General features: G+C 53.5%; 1 protein-coding gene across 1 annotated transcript in view; it reads right to left on the minus strand.

The window, feature by feature from the left end:
- HECTD4 (HECT domain E3 ubiquitin protein ligase 4) overlaps positions 1-16,102 on the minus strand; it is a 59,167-nt gene that overhangs the window by 5,978 nt on the left and 37,087 nt on the right. Inside the window, exons 43-71 of the mRNA XM_063315443.1 lie at positions 15,849-16,018; positions 15,371-15,486; positions 14,649-14,752; positions 14,293-14,454; positions 14,061-14,209; positions 13,682-13,761; positions 13,411-13,574; positions 12,753-12,990; positions 11,315-11,451; positions 10,488-10,614; positions 10,082-10,219; positions 9,185-9,321; positions 8,916-9,076; positions 8,338-8,510; positions 7,881-8,086; positions 7,575-7,705; positions 7,189-7,394; positions 6,628-6,807; positions 4,784-6,087; positions 4,052-4,259; positions 3,450-3,673; positions 3,105-3,256; positions 2,678-2,784; positions 2,229-2,352; positions 1,952-2,142; positions 1,702-1,848; positions 976-1,095; positions 694-849; positions 148-251 (exon numbers count right to left, since the gene is read on the minus strand). Coding sequence (XP_063171513.1) covers positions 148-251; positions 694-849; positions 976-1,095; positions 1,702-1,848; positions 1,952-2,142; positions 2,229-2,352; positions 2,678-2,784; positions 3,105-3,256; positions 3,450-3,673; positions 4,052-4,259; positions 4,784-6,087; positions 6,628-6,807; positions 7,189-7,394; positions 7,575-7,705; positions 7,881-8,086; positions 8,338-8,510; positions 8,916-9,076; positions 9,185-9,321; positions 10,082-10,219; positions 10,488-10,614; positions 11,315-11,451; positions 12,753-12,990; positions 13,411-13,574; positions 13,682-13,761; positions 14,061-14,209; positions 14,293-14,454; positions 14,649-14,752; positions 15,371-15,486; positions 15,849-16,018 — 5,616 coding nt within the window. The remainder of the gene's footprint in view (positions 1-147; positions 252-693; positions 850-975; positions 1,096-1,701; positions 1,849-1,951; positions 2,143-2,228; positions 2,353-2,677; positions 2,785-3,104; positions 3,257-3,449; positions 3,674-4,051; positions 4,260-4,783; positions 6,088-6,627; positions 6,808-7,188; positions 7,395-7,574; positions 7,706-7,880; positions 8,087-8,337; positions 8,511-8,915; positions 9,077-9,184; positions 9,322-10,081; positions 10,220-10,487; positions 10,615-11,314; positions 11,452-12,752; positions 12,991-13,410; positions 13,575-13,681; positions 13,762-14,060; positions 14,210-14,292; positions 14,455-14,648; positions 14,753-15,370; positions 15,487-15,848; positions 16,019-16,102) is intronic.

The following is a 16,102-nucleotide window of genomic DNA, read 5'->3' on the forward strand; positions in this document are numbered from 1 at the left end:
AATTGGCAAGTCTGCCCTGCCCTGATGCCAGGGTGCTCAGGGAAAACTTTTCATGATCCTCTGCCTCCGCAAGGCCGACAGCAAGAGCGCTAACCAGCTGCCCAAACAAACGTGGGGCTCCGTAGGGCCTGCGTGCCCCTGGCGTACCTTGTTCTTGTTGACTGCTGAGCTTGGACAGAGCAGAAGGAGGGACAGCAACGAACTCTGGAGCTCCTTACAGACCTGCCAAAGAAAGTGACGGAAAGATCCACCTGGAAGACACATGGATGACACAGAGGTGTTTTTTTTCTCTCCAAAAGCTTTTCTAGTCCAATATTCAGTTCCTACAACAGCCAAGATGTTGCAGAATCCAGAGCAAGATGTGAGTACAACAGTGCCCTTTCTTTGCGGCTCCCCAGGGACCAGTGGGGAACGAGCTTGCCAGCCAGCCAGCCAGCCAGCCAGAGTCCCGCCCTCCTGAGTGGCCCATCCACCAGCCATTGTTTACATTCTTTTGAGCCCACCGTATTTGACAGGGCTGTTGAGGTTAACTGGGGAAAAAGCAGTAAAACTCCTTATACACTAAAGGAAAAGAAGTAAACACTTGTTTTAAAAGCATGTGTGGGACACGTATCCCCACTGATATGTATGGGCAGCCTTGCTGGCCGCTGCTGCCCACATTTCGAGGAGCCACCTCAAGAGCCGGCCGCTTACTTGTGCCATGAACCTCCTCGCCAGTGAAGCGGATGTTGAAGGCGTAAGTGGGGTCTCCTCCGCTGGCCAGTTTCACGCAGAGCTGTGATGACGGGACGCAAGCCAGTTGCCGGGCAGCCTGGCAGAAATAGGAATTCTCTGAAGAACGAATCTCTCCTGTCGGAGAGGAGAGGAAAGAAGAGGAACGCTGAAAACCGGTGGGCAGCAGCTGTGAAATTCTGATCCCGTCTTACCCCACCCAGCTCAGGAGGGACAGAGGAGGGGGGGCTGCCCCTGAAGTACCTCCCACTATTTCGAGGGGGTCCAAGGTGATCTCTGGGGCGGCATGATCAGCTGTTCTTTGCACGGTGGCATTTAGCACTCGATTCAAGACCGTCACTTTCGTGTCATAAAAAATCAGTCCTGAAGGAATAGACCCAACACCCCAGTCCTTCCATAAGGAACCACATAACAATCCAGAGCATTTCTGATACATATTCCATTCCCCAGACCAGTGTTTCTCAACAGTGGCAGCTTAAAGATGCGTGGACTTCAACCCCCAGAATTCCCCAGCCAGCAAGCAAGACAATCTGTTCCCTTTATACAGATGTGTAGTTAACATTACTTTCTACTCGTCTAAACGATTGGGGTTAGCCAACCAGGAGAGAAACGAAACTGCTTATTTTTCCCTTGCTTTTCTTGACAAATAAACATTATTCTGGCTTTCTCCCATGTGAATTTTTGTTCCCTTCATAAAATGGAACGAGTTGCAAGCTGAGCGGCATCCTCTGCCTCCGCATGGTTTTCCAGAAGCCACATTCCAAATGTACCAGATAGAATTCCATTTCATTTATATTTAAAGCTAATTAAAATGAAATGAAGCTAGCACAATTACTCTCCAGCCAAGTGTTACGAAGCTTCCCATTTCCCTGATGGGAAAGCCGTCAAGAGCCTCGGCCGGCCTTGCGGTCTCAGCCTGCTTCAAGGCCATCTTTATCTAGCCAAGCCCGAGCCAAGCCAAGCCCTGACCTTTGGCCTCTTGCAGGAGGGCGGCAATGCTGTTGGGGTACACCTTGGTCTGGCGGAGCTCCACCAGCGGGAGGAAGAAGGTCTCCAAGGTGGTGTTGAGGGACTGCAGCAAGGCGAAGCGCAGGCGGAGGCTTTCGACGGGGGTGTCTGCAACAGAGCACAGAGGTCGGGAGCTGCCAGGGGAGAGGTGGGTGGGAACGACCCTCCAGGGGGCGAGGAGGAGGGGCCCCGCTCAGAGCCGCACACATACTCAAGAGGCAGGCGACTTGTGGATCGGCTGCGTCAGCAGAGTCCAAGTACGCTTCGTGGGGGTGTAGCCGCGCAGGGGTTATGGCCAGGTGGCGGCAGAGCCGGTCGATGTACCGGACCAGGGCGACGTCCATTTCCAAGGACCACTTGCGACAAGCTTTCTGGGCGTGCCTGGCATCGAGGCAAGCGCACCTGAAGGAAAGGGGGGGGGGCATAAGCGGAAGGGCGGCGCCCGCTGCATCGCCATGGGTGTTTTCAGCCGCCGTGAGTTCCCCTACCTTTCAAAGTGGAGGTCATAGCCGCAGGACAAAATGGCCCGCCACACGCTGCGGATGTCCTGCTTTGCCCGATCAATGACAAATCTGTGGAATCCGTCCAGCGTCAAATACTTCTCTTCGGGAGCTGAAACCATTTGCCAAATAAAATAAAATAATCAATACTAACGTAGCCAGTGAACGGTATAACTCCCAGCCCAGGTTTGCACCCACTGACGTGGCTGCTTCCCCTGGTGTCAAAAGCGCCAGTCCCTCTCCCGCTGCGGCTCCGAGGCGGCCGATGTGAGGGCGAGAAAGCAGCTTCCAAGCCGGGGCTCGCGGCCCCCGCGGAGCCAAACTGCCGATCCGAGGACCACGAGCCCAGCTACGCAACAGAGGCCCCCGCCCTGTCGAGGCCGACGCGGAGCCGGGGGCTTTCTTCTCCCCAGCCCTGGGAGAGCACGGTGAGCTACCCTCCTGCTTCTTGGTGGGGGATTTGTCCGGGTCCTTCTCCTCCGGTTTGCTCTTCTCCGGGGATCGGGCCTTCACCGTTGGCTTCTTCTCACTCAGCGCTGTCCTGCTAAAAGAGGGAGAAGCATCGTCTCGGTCAGCCTCTTTCCGCGAGAAACTTGACTCGCGTTCCGGTGTTCGATGCATTTTGTAATTCAGATCGCAACTCCCACGCGGGTTCCTCCAAAGGAGGCCCACCGCGTTGGAAGAGAGAGGTCAAGCCTGGACCCCAATAACACAGACCATCATGCACCGGCCATGGCAGCACAAAGCAATATTGGGAAAGGGGAAGGGCTAGGGGTGTGACCAACTGCGGAGGATGTGGAGGGAGCCTGCTTCCTTGGATCGCCCGGTTCCCGCCCGAGGGGCCCACGGAGCCACGGCGCTCACCTGACGCTGTTCAGCACGGCCTTCTCCTTGGCCGGGGGCTTCGTGGCCAGTCGCTTGGTGCTCACGACTTTCACCGGGTGCTGCTCTTTGCCCACCTTGTTGTACTTGCTCTTGTCAAACTTTGGCTTGGGGACTCCATATTTCCTGAGGATCTTCGAAGCACAAAGGGAAGAGGGTGAGAGCCAGCATTTTAGGCCTGGAGCTTGGGCTCCTCGGGAGAAGAGTACGCGGTGGTGGACTCTTGCTCGGAAGGGCAGCTGCTTCACGTAGCCAAAGGTGATACAAATCTGAACCTGTCGCCCCACTGAGCAACGCTGCCACCCAAGTGCCACACCGAGCGCCCACCTGGGTCAGCTGATCCTCCAGAGCTTTCTTTGGGGGACGGACGTGGGTGAAGAAGGTGTGCAGCAGGTTCCCGGGTGCCTGGGCATTGATCTGCTCTTTGCTCAGGTAAATCTCCACCACTTTGGTGGGCTTCACGGGCATCAGGCTCAGCGTTTGCTCAGAATGAAGGCAGCTTTTAAATATCTCCGTGAGGACTTCACGAGCACCGGGCACAAGTTTGTCCCCTGCGGCAAGAAACGCAATAGGATGGTCAGTGGATGGGTTCAGGCAGGTTTCCTGTCATCTTATTTTTGAAACCACTTGTTTTCAACTTGGATTAAAAGTTCTGTCTTAAAAAAAATTGAGTAAGAGTTAGGGTTGAATTGCATCAAGAAATTTAAGAGCTCTGCTTTGTGGAACTGCCTGGCACTGCTACAATTCAAGGCTAAAGCAGGTAGAACTTATTGCAACTGGATAGTGCTAAGAGCCCTGCCATTCTTTGATTCCATGAAACCCACCAGATCTCACCTTCCCCAGCTCCAACGAAAGGAAGCTGGCTTTGCCCTCCTCCCCCACACACGTACTGTGTGCACAAGATGCCTGCAAATGTGCAACACACGCACCTCTGAGGGTTTTGTCACTGAAGTAGTCTTCCAGCGCAGGGCTCCCTTGGGTATCAAACAAACTCTGATTCACTGTCGAGACAGTTAAGATCTCCTCCGTGGACATTTCCATGAGCTCATCTTCTCCGTCCAGTGTTGACAAACCAATCAGATCACTGCTGTTAAATAAACTAGCCCGGATCTTCTCGATCTTGGCCCGGGACCTTATCTGCGTTAAAGGAAACAAAGATAAGGGTGACTGTGAAGCAAGGTTCGGCAGGTCAAATTGGGGACCGTCTTAATCTACAGCTAAACGGCTTACAACACTTTAGAGGAAATAAATTCATTTCCAGCCTCCTTTGCCTTTTGAGAGACTATTTTATAAGAAGCAGAGAAGAGTCGCAGAGCTGACAAAGGAGACATTTTGTTCAGAAAAGGCTCTGTTTCCAATCAATTAATCTTTCCAGACTGCCACTTTGTGCTCCTGCCTGAAATACCTGCCAGATCTCCAGTAACCAGCAACAGACGAAACTTTTAGTTGCTTGGGGTCCCCATCCAGGGGCGTGAGGGCTTCTCTTCCCCCTCCCTTCCCGCTGCAATGCCCAGGCTTGACAGTGGGAAATGGGCCCCAAAGCACCAGGAAGATGTACCCACAGGTCTCCAGCCAAGCGCTCTTAAGCACCGCTTGCCAGACCCTCACACTTCAGCATGGCTAGTGGTTGTCTCGGGTGGACGTTCTCCAACAGCCCTCACCTCCACCACAGCAAAGCCCTTGATGGGTCTGGATGGGACTGTCTGGCTGTCCAGCGATGTGACGGTGTACATGGACCCCACGTCAGACGCTGAAGCTGTCTCCCCGTTGTCCAGCTGCTCCCCCAGGCTGCCCAGGCTGCCCAGGCTCCCGGTGCTGCACAGCGACAGGTCCAGACTCTCCTGGCTGGAGACCACGTGCGGCTCCAGCAAGCTGGGCGGAACGGCCACCTCCAGGCCGGCCTGAAACTGGTCCACAGAGATATCGCTGACGGTCCTGGAAATGCCCTGCGAGCTGCACAGGGAGGCCTGGCTGGTGGAGGCGGAGGCACTGACGCTCATGGCTGGAGTGACGCTGCTGGAGCTGCTGACGTCCAAGCTGTCCACACTGCTGGACACCACCGGCTTGTCCGGCTCGGTCCGACACTCCCCGCCCTCCGCTTTGTCCTTTGCCTTCTTGGGATCCTCCTCCTGCACTGGGACATAGATCTCGTCCTTGAAGACGCCGCCATGCGCGTTGCAGGCCTTGCGGATGGCGCTCCGCACGATGCCTTCCTCCAGGTGCGTGGGGATCCCCGAAATCACCAGCAAGCGGTTGTGAGCCGTTGCCCCGACCAGGGCCTGGCACGCATCCGCCACGGCGTCATTGGTCACGCCCAGCCCCTGGGGGTCCTTCCTGGTCAGGTGCCGGAGGATGATAAGCAAGGTGAGTGCCCGATGGAACCACAGCATGTCCTCTGGCTTACTCCCACTGATGCTCAGCAGGGCAGGGTCTGCGTCGGCCGTGCGGGACGAAGACCGTTTCCCCGAAGTCGAGGTCTTCTCCCGTTTCATTTTCACCTTCTTCCTCTTTGACAGAAGGCTGGGGCTCTGCGGGGTCTGCCCAGGAGAGGAGGAAGAGGAGGAGGAGGAGTCGCTCAGGGTCGGGCCGCTGGTGGATGACATCACGTTGGCGGAGATGCCCATGCTGACCGGCAGGGTCACTTCGGCCACAGCCAGGCAGACCTCCATTAGCGCGTGGAAGTAAGTGGAAAACCGGCCTTGGTCGGCTCCCCCCACCCCTGAGCCGCCACAGGCGTTTCCGGACACCCAGCTCTGGGTCTCTTCGTCGTACAGCTTGTGCAGCTCGGCCTGGAGCGCCATCAGCATGGCCAGGCAAGGATTGAGCTGGAGCGCGATGGAGGAGGACAGCCCTGCCGGGCTCTTCCGCTGCTCCAGGCCATGTATTTTGCGGAGCAGCTCAGCCAGGAGATGAAAAAGCAGTTCCTTCACACAGGGGGCCACGCTAGTTGTCCACAGAAAGCTCCCTAGAAGTGTTGAAAGAGGACTCAGATTTAGAAGTTCGGCCGGAGGGGGAGATCTCCCAGCAGCTTTCTAAGCCCCAGACTTATACTTCAACCTTTTCACTGGCAGAATAAGCGCCCTCTCTGAAACGTGCTTCAGGGCACAGGGAGACCCACGGCTGGAAAGCCAGCATTCTGCTCCTAACTAGAGCCCAGACCACATCCAGCTCCAGCCAGTGGGAGCTGCTGTGGCTCTGCCTTTTGAACTTTCCAGGGAAAGGCCATGGCTAGAACTGGGCCTCACGAGACGCCTTTATACATAATGCAGATTCTTGGACAGCACGGGAGGGATCGCTCTACCATCACCGACCGGGTGGCCAAATCCCTTTCACCCAAACCGAGACCCAGGGCCTAACGCTTCCATGCTGCAAACTCCTCTTCGGTCGTTTTTGTTTTGTTTCTGGTACAGCAGCGAGACCGTCCCATTGCTGCAAATTTTTCAATTCGATAACCCCCAGAACGACATTTTCCCTCCCTCCCGGCTATGAACTGCTTTCCTCTCACCTAGAATTTCCACCACTTGCAGGAGAATCGAGGCAGGGACTGCGTCTGGCTCTTCGTCGGACCTCCCATCGCCGTCCTCCTGCTTCCAGGCAAGCAGCTGCTCTGCGAACGCCACGGCCAGGGGGAACTCGAGCGGAAGGGAATGCAGCACCAGCACCGCACCGGGAGGGGGGGACACGCCTTGAATGGAGACCCACAGAGGAGAGCAGCTGATTGGTACAATTCGGACTCAGAATGGTGTCTCTGTGTACATTATTCACACGAGAGGAGGCTAACCCAAACCAAAATATCTGACCCAAAGAGAAAAGTAAAAAAACAGCACTCAGCACCCTTCCTCACGCCAGAGTTAACTGGCATTCTGAAAAGGATGGGACTCTCCTCGGAAGTCTGGATAGGTTAAAGTAGCTCTGTTGGTATCTGAGCTCCAGCTATACAAGCCCCAGCTACATTCAAAACACGCTCCGGACATCTGGCTCCACCCTAGACGCGTCGGCACCAAAGGCCTCAGAATTTCCAGCTGGCTTGGAACAAGTATTCTAACATTTTGGTTTCAAATCGTACCCAGTTTGATGTGGACCTTGTCTGTCGAGATGATGACCGAAGGATACTGGTTGGTTGTGGGGGGCGGGGTCAGGCCTGTGTTGGTGGGGGAAGCGTCCCGAGGGTAGCACACGGCCTCTATGAGGTTCAGCTGGCCATTCTTCTTGACCTTGTGGCCCAGGCCGTAGAGCAAAATCCGGGCCCAGGGGGCCTTGTACAGGGAGGAGCTGGAAGAGACAAGGGCACGTTAGCCGGCAATGATCCGGCACCCTGCGTGGAAATTTCCCTTTCCTGCGCCCCTACCCGGCTGAAGAGGATTAGTTGGGGGACGGGAGAAATCAGTATTTCAGAAGGATGTGGCTAGCAGACTCAGCAACAATTCCTCGCTCTCTGCTGCGGTCACTTACTCTTTGCGGAATCCGGACTGACTTTCCTTACAGGACACGATGACAAAGGCGGCGCCGGGAAAATGGACGTCCATGTTGACTTTGGATTCAGAAATGGGAAACTCTTCCAACGGGAACTGCTCAGGAGCATTCTGAAACCAAAAACCAAAGCAGCGGGCTGGAGCATTTCGGACCTCTCTCAGATCGCCTACACGTTACTGCATCACAAAAGGCCACTTAGCGAGCGGGGAGAGAGCGTTTTGAGACGGCAAGGCCGGTCCTGGCTCCGTGGTCGGCAAGTGGTCTTTCCTTTCCGTACGGACTTGCCTGCAGGAAGAAGCAGATCTGTTTCGTCAGGTCAAGCAAGCTTTCCTCCCCCTGGAGCAGGGCCCGAGCGATGGCAATGGCGAGCCATTCTTGGACCGTCTGGGTATTGCCCTGGTAGAAGAGGTCAGTGGCCGAGCAACTCTGGGAATGGATGGAGTACTGGAGGGACTGGGCCAGGAGAATGGAGGTGGAGCTGATGGTACCATCTGGCCAAGAGAAAGGAAAACACCCAGTTCAACTCTCTCCCCTTTCAGTGACCGTTTTCCCTTACGAAAACATTCTGTCGGTGGGGTTCGTCCTTAGATCAGGTCGGTCTTGGGTTCATGGCCGTTGCCCAGCCGTCCCAGTGACCGGTCTCTTTAAATAAGCAGACCCATTCATGTGCCAAGGCACAAACGCCCGTGCCCCGATTCAGCAGAGCCTTCTATACTTGGAGAACTGGAAGGAGAGGTGTTACCCGGAAGCGGGGGTGCCAAGAGCTGATTGGAGAGCAGCTGGAGATGCTCCAGAGTGATATCCCGGATGCTGAATAGCTGAGTGAACAGGTGAGGAGTTTTAGGGGCAAAAATGTTGAGCAGAGCCATCCGGCAGTACAGACGAGCAAGCACGGCTTCGCAGCGGAGCAGTTCTCTGCCGAAGGAGAAACAGGGAAACAGCCTTTCTCAGGGTGCTCAAAGACCATTTCGGCATCAGCCACAATGCCTGGAAGAGCAGGACTGCCAGCAGATCTGGGCTTCCAGAACTGCACATCATAATGGATATGCTGATGTTGTCAAGGAGCAACTTCCCACCACCAGCAGTAATGAATACCTAAATACGGTTAATCACCACACGTTTACAAAGGGCAGGTAAATGAGCCGCAGCTGCCGCCTTACCATCTGAACTGAGGGGGGCATCGTTATGGCCCTTTACCAGAGGCTGCTGTGACTTCGTTAGCCTCGGTTACAGCTACGGGATGAAGCTTCAGATGTGCGGTATGGAAGCAAAGGCAGCGCTGCGCAGGCCACCTTCCTACTGACTGTCACCCCCACTCACCTGTGAACCTGAATGTTCGAATTGTCCAGCGACACCAGTCCATTTGTGGCTGTCCTCCGGTATCCAGCGGGTGGTCGCTCAAGCATGTCAATCGGGTACCAGTATCTGACCAAGACCCCCTCGCTCCTGAGGTACGTCTCTACCTGCACCAGTTCGTTCACCTGAAACGACAAGCTCCACCATTGCCCAAGAACTTTGGGTGTTTTGCACCGCATGTCATCAGAGCGCCACAGGTGTCCCCACCCAGCTTAGATGAAGGTTCTACTTGCCGAATCTACATCCAGAACGACTCCGTGGAGCCCAAAGGTCTTCAGCATCCCACGGATTGCAAACTTCGGCAGCGCCGTCCCTACGGCGTTGGGGGCCACATTATTACTATCCGGGCAACGGGTCACAACAGTGAGACCTGGAACCGGGAGAAAGGTGGCTTTACCGCCATGGCCTGCTACAAGCAGCAGCTGTGCTTTCCCCGCTGAGTCCCTGGTATCAAGGAGGACAAGTGCCAGTGGCCTGGTCTGTCAGCAAGCCACGTGCAAGGGCCAGTATCAAGCCTTCAAGGCTGGCAAACAAGAACCCCCTGGATTCCTGGAACAATCCTTACTGCCGGTAGAGTAACGTCACAGAGTCTTGGAAGAGTGCCGAAGCAGTTCTCTGATCAACTTGTACCAGTGGGATTAAGGCGGAGGTGCTTGGAAGCTCTTTCTCACGTTCTGCCCCTCCCCAGGCCAGGGAACCGTTCCTCTAACAGTCCTGATCCGCCCGCACAGGTTCCACCACAGCCGGCCCCCTCGTGTCTCCCTGCTTCCTGTCAGCGACCTGGCTCTGGCTACTCTCTGCTCTGTGGTTCTGTAGAGTAGCAGGACTTCTCTGCAGAACCAGGGAGGGGACGGGAGGCAGGCGTCGATGGGCTGGAAGTCCTAAGAACAGCTGGGTAACTGCCGCTTGGTTCTCCTGTGCCGGGCATGCTAAGCACACCACAGCTGCAACTTCAAACGTCAGCTTCTACATGTGAACTTCCCACTCAGGCAGAGCTTCAGCTGCTTTTCAAGCGGAGCTCTTTCCCCTGAGCCATCAAGCGGGCCGAGACAAAGGGATCCTTCGTGGGAGCCGGCAAGAAGCCGAAGCCAGAAACCTCCTCCTGATCACAACACCCGAAGCAGACGTACCTTTTCGAACTTTATCGATGGTGAACTTGTTGGCTTCGTCTTTGATGTCCTCAATCGTTGGAAGATACAGGTCACGCGGGATACCCCCATTTTCCTCATAGAGGAACTCTACTGTTTGCCGGGCTATATCGACCATTCCTGAAATGCAAACCGGCCTGTGGGTTAGCCTTCTGTCAAAGGTCAGGAACTGACTGAGCAGGCCGAGGGAGAACTGGCAGTCAGATTTCTCAGGCAGTGGTGGGAGGAATGGGCCCTCCTGTCCAGAGTTTCTGGCAGATGCGCAAAACCTTTCATGAAACTTCATGGGCATCCATGAAAAAGGAGGAATGGGCACAAAAGGAAAGGCTCTCAACCAAGGCGGTGCCAAGCTCCGAAGAGAAACAGTCTGCATTTCCCAACAGCATACCTAGCTGCAAAGCTCCCTTGATCTGATCCAAGCCGGACTTCCTCTCGGCCTCATTGCGGAAGCGCCTCCTAATTGTGGGGAACACCTTGGTCTCCCAGGCTTTAACGAGCAAGGCGTAGTGATCCTCCTGCAGAGGGAAGGCAGAGGTTAGCTGAGGGGCAGAAGGGCCGGTGAGACGTCCAGCCCTCCTAGAAAGCAGCGCCGCTAGGAGCAAGGACAGAGCGGCTGATCCTTCGCTTTAACCCCACACCCACAGGGCTCACTTTGACTCAGAAGTCGAAGGGCACCGGAATGTTCATATTCTTCACAGGTATAAATGGACACAAATTCCAGCAAGAAAGGCTAGAGAGTCTGTAGCGGGTGCTGATCTGATTCCCCTTGGGGTGCCCCCTAGAAAGGAGGGTGCAGGCTCCCAGAGAGGAGGTTTGCACCAAAATGTAACGTTTGATGCTGCTGCTGCTGTTGGTGGGAGCCATAAAGTAAAAAAAAAAGTTTAGGAGCAGAGAAGTCCACTGAATGAGTTTTCAGGCCGAGAGATGGCTGCTCACAAGCTAATTATCAGCGGTTTGACACGATTTAGGAAAAACGGGTGGATTTCTTTGGGCAACTAAGTAGAACCCAAAATATTTTTAACTTGGAGGCTTTTCAACTCGGAATGATGTGGTGGTACCAGCGAGCATTATGTTTTACAGGCATGAGGGGCTCAGTGGACCTGACTGTGCTGCAGGAGAGCGAGCTGCGGATGTCTCAGCTTGTGAGCCAAGCATCCCTGTGGGGGGCCCAGCTGTGCATCGCTGCTCCAGTTTGTGACCGCTCATTCTGCTTACCCGTGGGACATCGTCGTCATCGTCGTCGTCACTTTCATCATCTGCAATGGGAGGGGGGTGAGGATCTGGACCTGACATGATAAAGTTCTCATAGCTGCGTTCCATTTTGTAATGGCAAGAGGAGTCGCTGTCATATTCTATAACAGAACAAAGAGAGAGATGCGGTAGAGCATTAACAGAGAATTACGGTAGTTTTGGAAAGCGGGGGTGACAGGAATGGAGAATAAAATTCACTCTACAGATTACTTTTTGGCCATGCTGGTTAGCAGTTCTGGGAGCTGCAATCCAAAGCACCAGACTGGGAATTAAGGTAGCTCTGAAAAGGATCCAACAAGATACTGAGGCCTTGAGTTCAAACCATTGTAAGTCTTGAAAAAACGTGAAGCTACATCTATAAAGAACATTCAAACCAGCTTTAAAGTACTCCTAACTATCATTATTTCCCTTAGGGAAAACTGTAGATTTTATTATTTATTCGTGTCAGAAGCATCACAATTAAAATAAGGCATACTGTAAAACATAGAATTTAAAATATAAAATAGAGAAGTTAAAATATATAAACAGATCTTGCCCAGAAACTGGCAACATTAATTGTGCTCTGTCACGTTGTCATGAGATCCTCAAATGTGCATTGATCAGGGCACAGAGGACAAGTATACATATGTGTTGTTGTCTGCATGTCTCCACGATCACAAAGGGCAGAGGCGCCCAGACAGCCCCGTTTGTTCAGAGTATCTCTGGATCTTGTTATGCCCGTGCGCAGTCTGTTCAGCGATTTCCATACTTCCCAACTTTCGCCAGACCCAGGTGCCAGCTCCTCTGCTGGTTCCATCCAGTGTTGGTTCTTTGTAGCTTTCCATAGGTCCACTCTGCTTTTAAATTCATCGAAATCTTCCGTCGACCTAAGGAAACTTTTCCTGGATTTTAGTCTCTGAGGAGCTGGTTGTAGGCCATACAGAGGGTGTTGTTTGGATATTGATGATTTAAGCCTCGCTCTATATGCTGCTACAATCTACAACTGTAGATTGTGAAACTGAGAGAACACAGGGAATTCCCTGCTAGAGATTATTGACAGAAGTACAATTAACAGGATCCTTATAGACACGAAGTAGGCCTGGCAGTGAACCTGGATTGTGTCACTGCAGCCACAACCCAAATAAAAAAGACTGGGAGACAAATCTATTCTGGTTACTCATTGATAAAGTGAGACACCCTGCCTCCAGAATTCACAAGGAAGTAAAAGGAAGCAATTCAAAATTCTTTTATACACTACGAATGCTAAAAAAGGCAACATCTCTACTGGGATCTTCTACTACTGCGTGGTCTTCAGAATTCCTCCGATAAACAGTTCTTCCTGGCATCATTTTTATTCTGCTTTGTAAGGGAGCAATCAAGGGAAGGGAGTGGGCAACACAGAGCAGGCAAAGGAGAGCCTTACGTTGCTGAGCAGTGGCCACGGCCGCGACCCGGCAAGGAGGCCCATGAGTCCCAGGATCCGAAGCCGTGCTGGTGCCGGCATCGTTGTCGCTGTCGGAGGCCATGGCAAAAGGCAGCACTTCGAAGTTGGCACTGATTTCTTCTGCGAGGTCGATGCAGAGGTCAGCGGCATTCCGGTGAGCTTGGCCTTCCACGTAGGCGAACTGATGGGAGCCAAAATTGGCTCGGACTTTGGTGTTCTAGAAGGAAACAGCAACGGAAGGAAGAGGAGTTCACCTCATGCAGTTACAGCATCTGGCTCTGCGATGCCCTCGCTCCCTTCAAGGAAGTACTTCAGAAATCTTTTACACAGTGGTTTTATCAATTGCATCAGAGAAAGGAAAAGGGCAGAATATCAGATAAAAAGCCACTCTGCTGGGTGAAGTACAAAACTTATTTTCAGACCTGCTTTTCCCTTTGTCAAGATTTTCAGAACAAGGAAACACAGTTCTTATCCTCAACTGATGTGGGCTTATGATGATTACACAGCAGGGAGAGACGACAGCGCTCCACACACCCACAGATAATCCCTAAAATGTTTGTTCCAGGTGTATGACATTGAAATCAAGGTCCAGGGTGAAGCCTTGGTGGATCTGAACAGGAAGTGATGTTTAACCTGCCTTCTTCTGGATATGGACCACCGGCCACATTCCTCCAGACACGTCTTCCAGATAAGGCCCCAACCGCTGTCCGCAGTACGTAAAATACACTCTGCCTTTGGCCGGCTGCCCTGGGGGAGGAGGCGTACCTTCGGTCCGTTCCCAGCCGATGCCTGCCACGTCACCTAGGGAAAAGGCCAAGGGACCGGAGAGGGACTAAGTGGCGGCTGTCTGCTCTTCCAGGCCTCTGGAAGGGCGTTTCCTGCCTAGAGACAGCCAAGAGTAGACTTACCGGGAGAGAGGGCCACATCTAGGCGCACGCTCTTCCACTGCAGCAAACTGGACCCGTTGTAATGAACAGCTCGCCCGTTGCTGAAAATGTGTGAAGAAAGGAACGAAGCATTCACTGAGAAAGCTCTTCGCTTCGTCTTTTCTAGAGCGTCTGAGGCTTAGTAGATAAAGATGGCCGCAGCCCGCAAGCAAAAGTGGGCATCAGTTATCAGGACAAGGACCAAGTAATGTCCTAGTCAACCAATACCAGACACCCCCTCTGAGGGCCGGCCTATCTCGTGGCTGACACACAGCTGTCCTGTTCCTGCTCTACTTAGCTCCTCCCTCAAGAGATGCCAACACTGGGCCCCAGTTCTCAAGCACACATATCCAAAACCTACTTGTGGAAGAGGCAAGTGCCCACGGGGTTCGTCCATGCTCCGTCCCGTTTCTCCGCTTCGGTGGCAAAGCCGAATGAGACAATTGGTCCTGTATCGTCATCCGCGTCACCATAGGACACAATTTCAATCTCCCAGTAGAAAGATGGTGCCTGGAAAACAGATGTCTATGGGTGAACCAAGAGCTTCACTGATATCTTCCAGAATTGTATCTGTGCCCGCTACAAACTCTCACCTGCACGGGAACGGCTGAGGTGGCATAAATGAAGGTGCCCCGAGGAAGCCCTCCACCTGCGCTGGGATCCGCCAGGAACGTCACAGCGGTGAGATGGGAGGAGAACATGCAGGCTCGCACAGGGGGAAAGACCCTTGAAGGGCTCCAGGTGATTTCTTTAGGCTGAACCAAGAAGACGTGGAAGTGCGTTTAATTACACCTGTCATGATTACGATTTGGTGACCACAACCTACAAGGAACCGTATCCTTGGCCGGTGGCAGCCTTGAATCAAAAGCGCATGTGACGGTCCACGGCAGTGGTTTGACCTTGTGGTGGCGCAGAGGAGGTGCCGGTCAGCCCCCTGCTTTATATTTACCTGTCTTCGGTCTGCCTGAAGGGGCGGTGGTGGTGGACGAGCACTGTCACGGTACAGCATCCGTAACCTTTCACACTGCACTTCAACAATAAGGAGCCGCTCCCCTGGAAGATTGCGAATTACTAATAATGAAGCACCCCTTGAACACCATTGGCACTGACAAAGTCAGTTGCAAAAGGCAGTTTTACTTGGAACAGCTGACATCCTGCGGCAATACTGTTAACACCACCAAACAACATCTGCCCATTCCAGGTCCTTGGGAAGGACTTTATGGGGTGGACAAAAATGCCAAATCTGGCTGACCGTGTGACCAACCATAATAATGTGCAATACTCATATAATTCAATAGCAAGCTGTTCTTGGATCGGTTCTTGCTTCCAACAGAAAGCCTGGCCAGTGTTCATACCCACTGGGGGGGAGGGTGTTGTTAAAGAAGCCCCAGCGGAGGTAGGTGGGAGCACAAGCACCAGAAATGCCACAGGCCACTCCAACATCCCAGCTGCTCTGCAACCCGATCCTACGTCTGTCAGAGGTTCTTAAACACAGATGTTCCAGATTAGCACGTGTTAGTCATGGATGTGCCAGACTAGCCAAACCCAGGCGGCCACTTATTTCCAGCCCAAATGCAAGCAAAGCCACAGTGTCAATGCTTGGCTTGCTGTCCTCCTGTTCCTGCATGCAGCTGACTCCTCCCCAGCTCTGAAAGAAGACTCGGATTTTACCAGGGCTGCATTCCTGGGCCACAAGGTTGAGGACTTCCACAGCAGCTGGACACTGCTGGATGAATTCTTCACAGAAGGAGCTGTCCTCCAGTAGCTGCGCCATCACCAGACATGCTCTTGAGGGTAGGGGGAACAGTGAGAGAGAGGAGAGGGAAGAGCAAGCATGTCTTTACAAGCTCTCTGGAGTGTTCAGTACCTCTAGAGGCCACCGTGCTGGTAAAAACAAGCATCTAGGAAAAAGACTCAGTTTTGTTGCCCATTAGGCCTTGAAGGAAAATGGTGGGGTAATTCTGCTTGTGAGAAAGCACATCCAGCAGAAGGGGCTTCCCTCAAACCCTGTCTGGTGAATTAACTACTCCAGGCAAACAGGCATGGAGAACGGCCAGACTGCCTCACTGGCAACAGGTTGGAACGACGGAGCGCTCACAGAACCCTAGTCTGACCCGACGTCTAAGCCACCAGACCCATCCCCACCCACCTGGTTCGGATTTCAGCCAGGAGTCGGACCACCGCCATAACTGGAGTCGAGCCGTCTCCTGTTGCAGGAAGCGAGGTATGGATGGAGAGGCTCCCCTCCTGAGGAAGCAGCATGGACTGGACTGCTTGTACCACCTTCTCAGTAATGGACAGTTTCTGCAGAGGCAATGCCTGACGGGAGTGGAGGGGGCATGGTAAAAGTCAGAAGTCAAGTCATTAGTTTCTGGAAAATGAAGGAAGGACCTGGAGTGGCCT

Source organism: Candoia aspera, chromosome 15, assembly GCF_035149785.1.
Source record: "Candoia aspera isolate rCanAsp1 chromosome 15, rCanAsp1.hap2, whole genome shotgun sequence".
NCBI classification, from domain to species: domain Eukaryota; kingdom Metazoa; phylum Chordata; class Lepidosauria; order Squamata; family Boidae; genus Candoia; species Candoia aspera.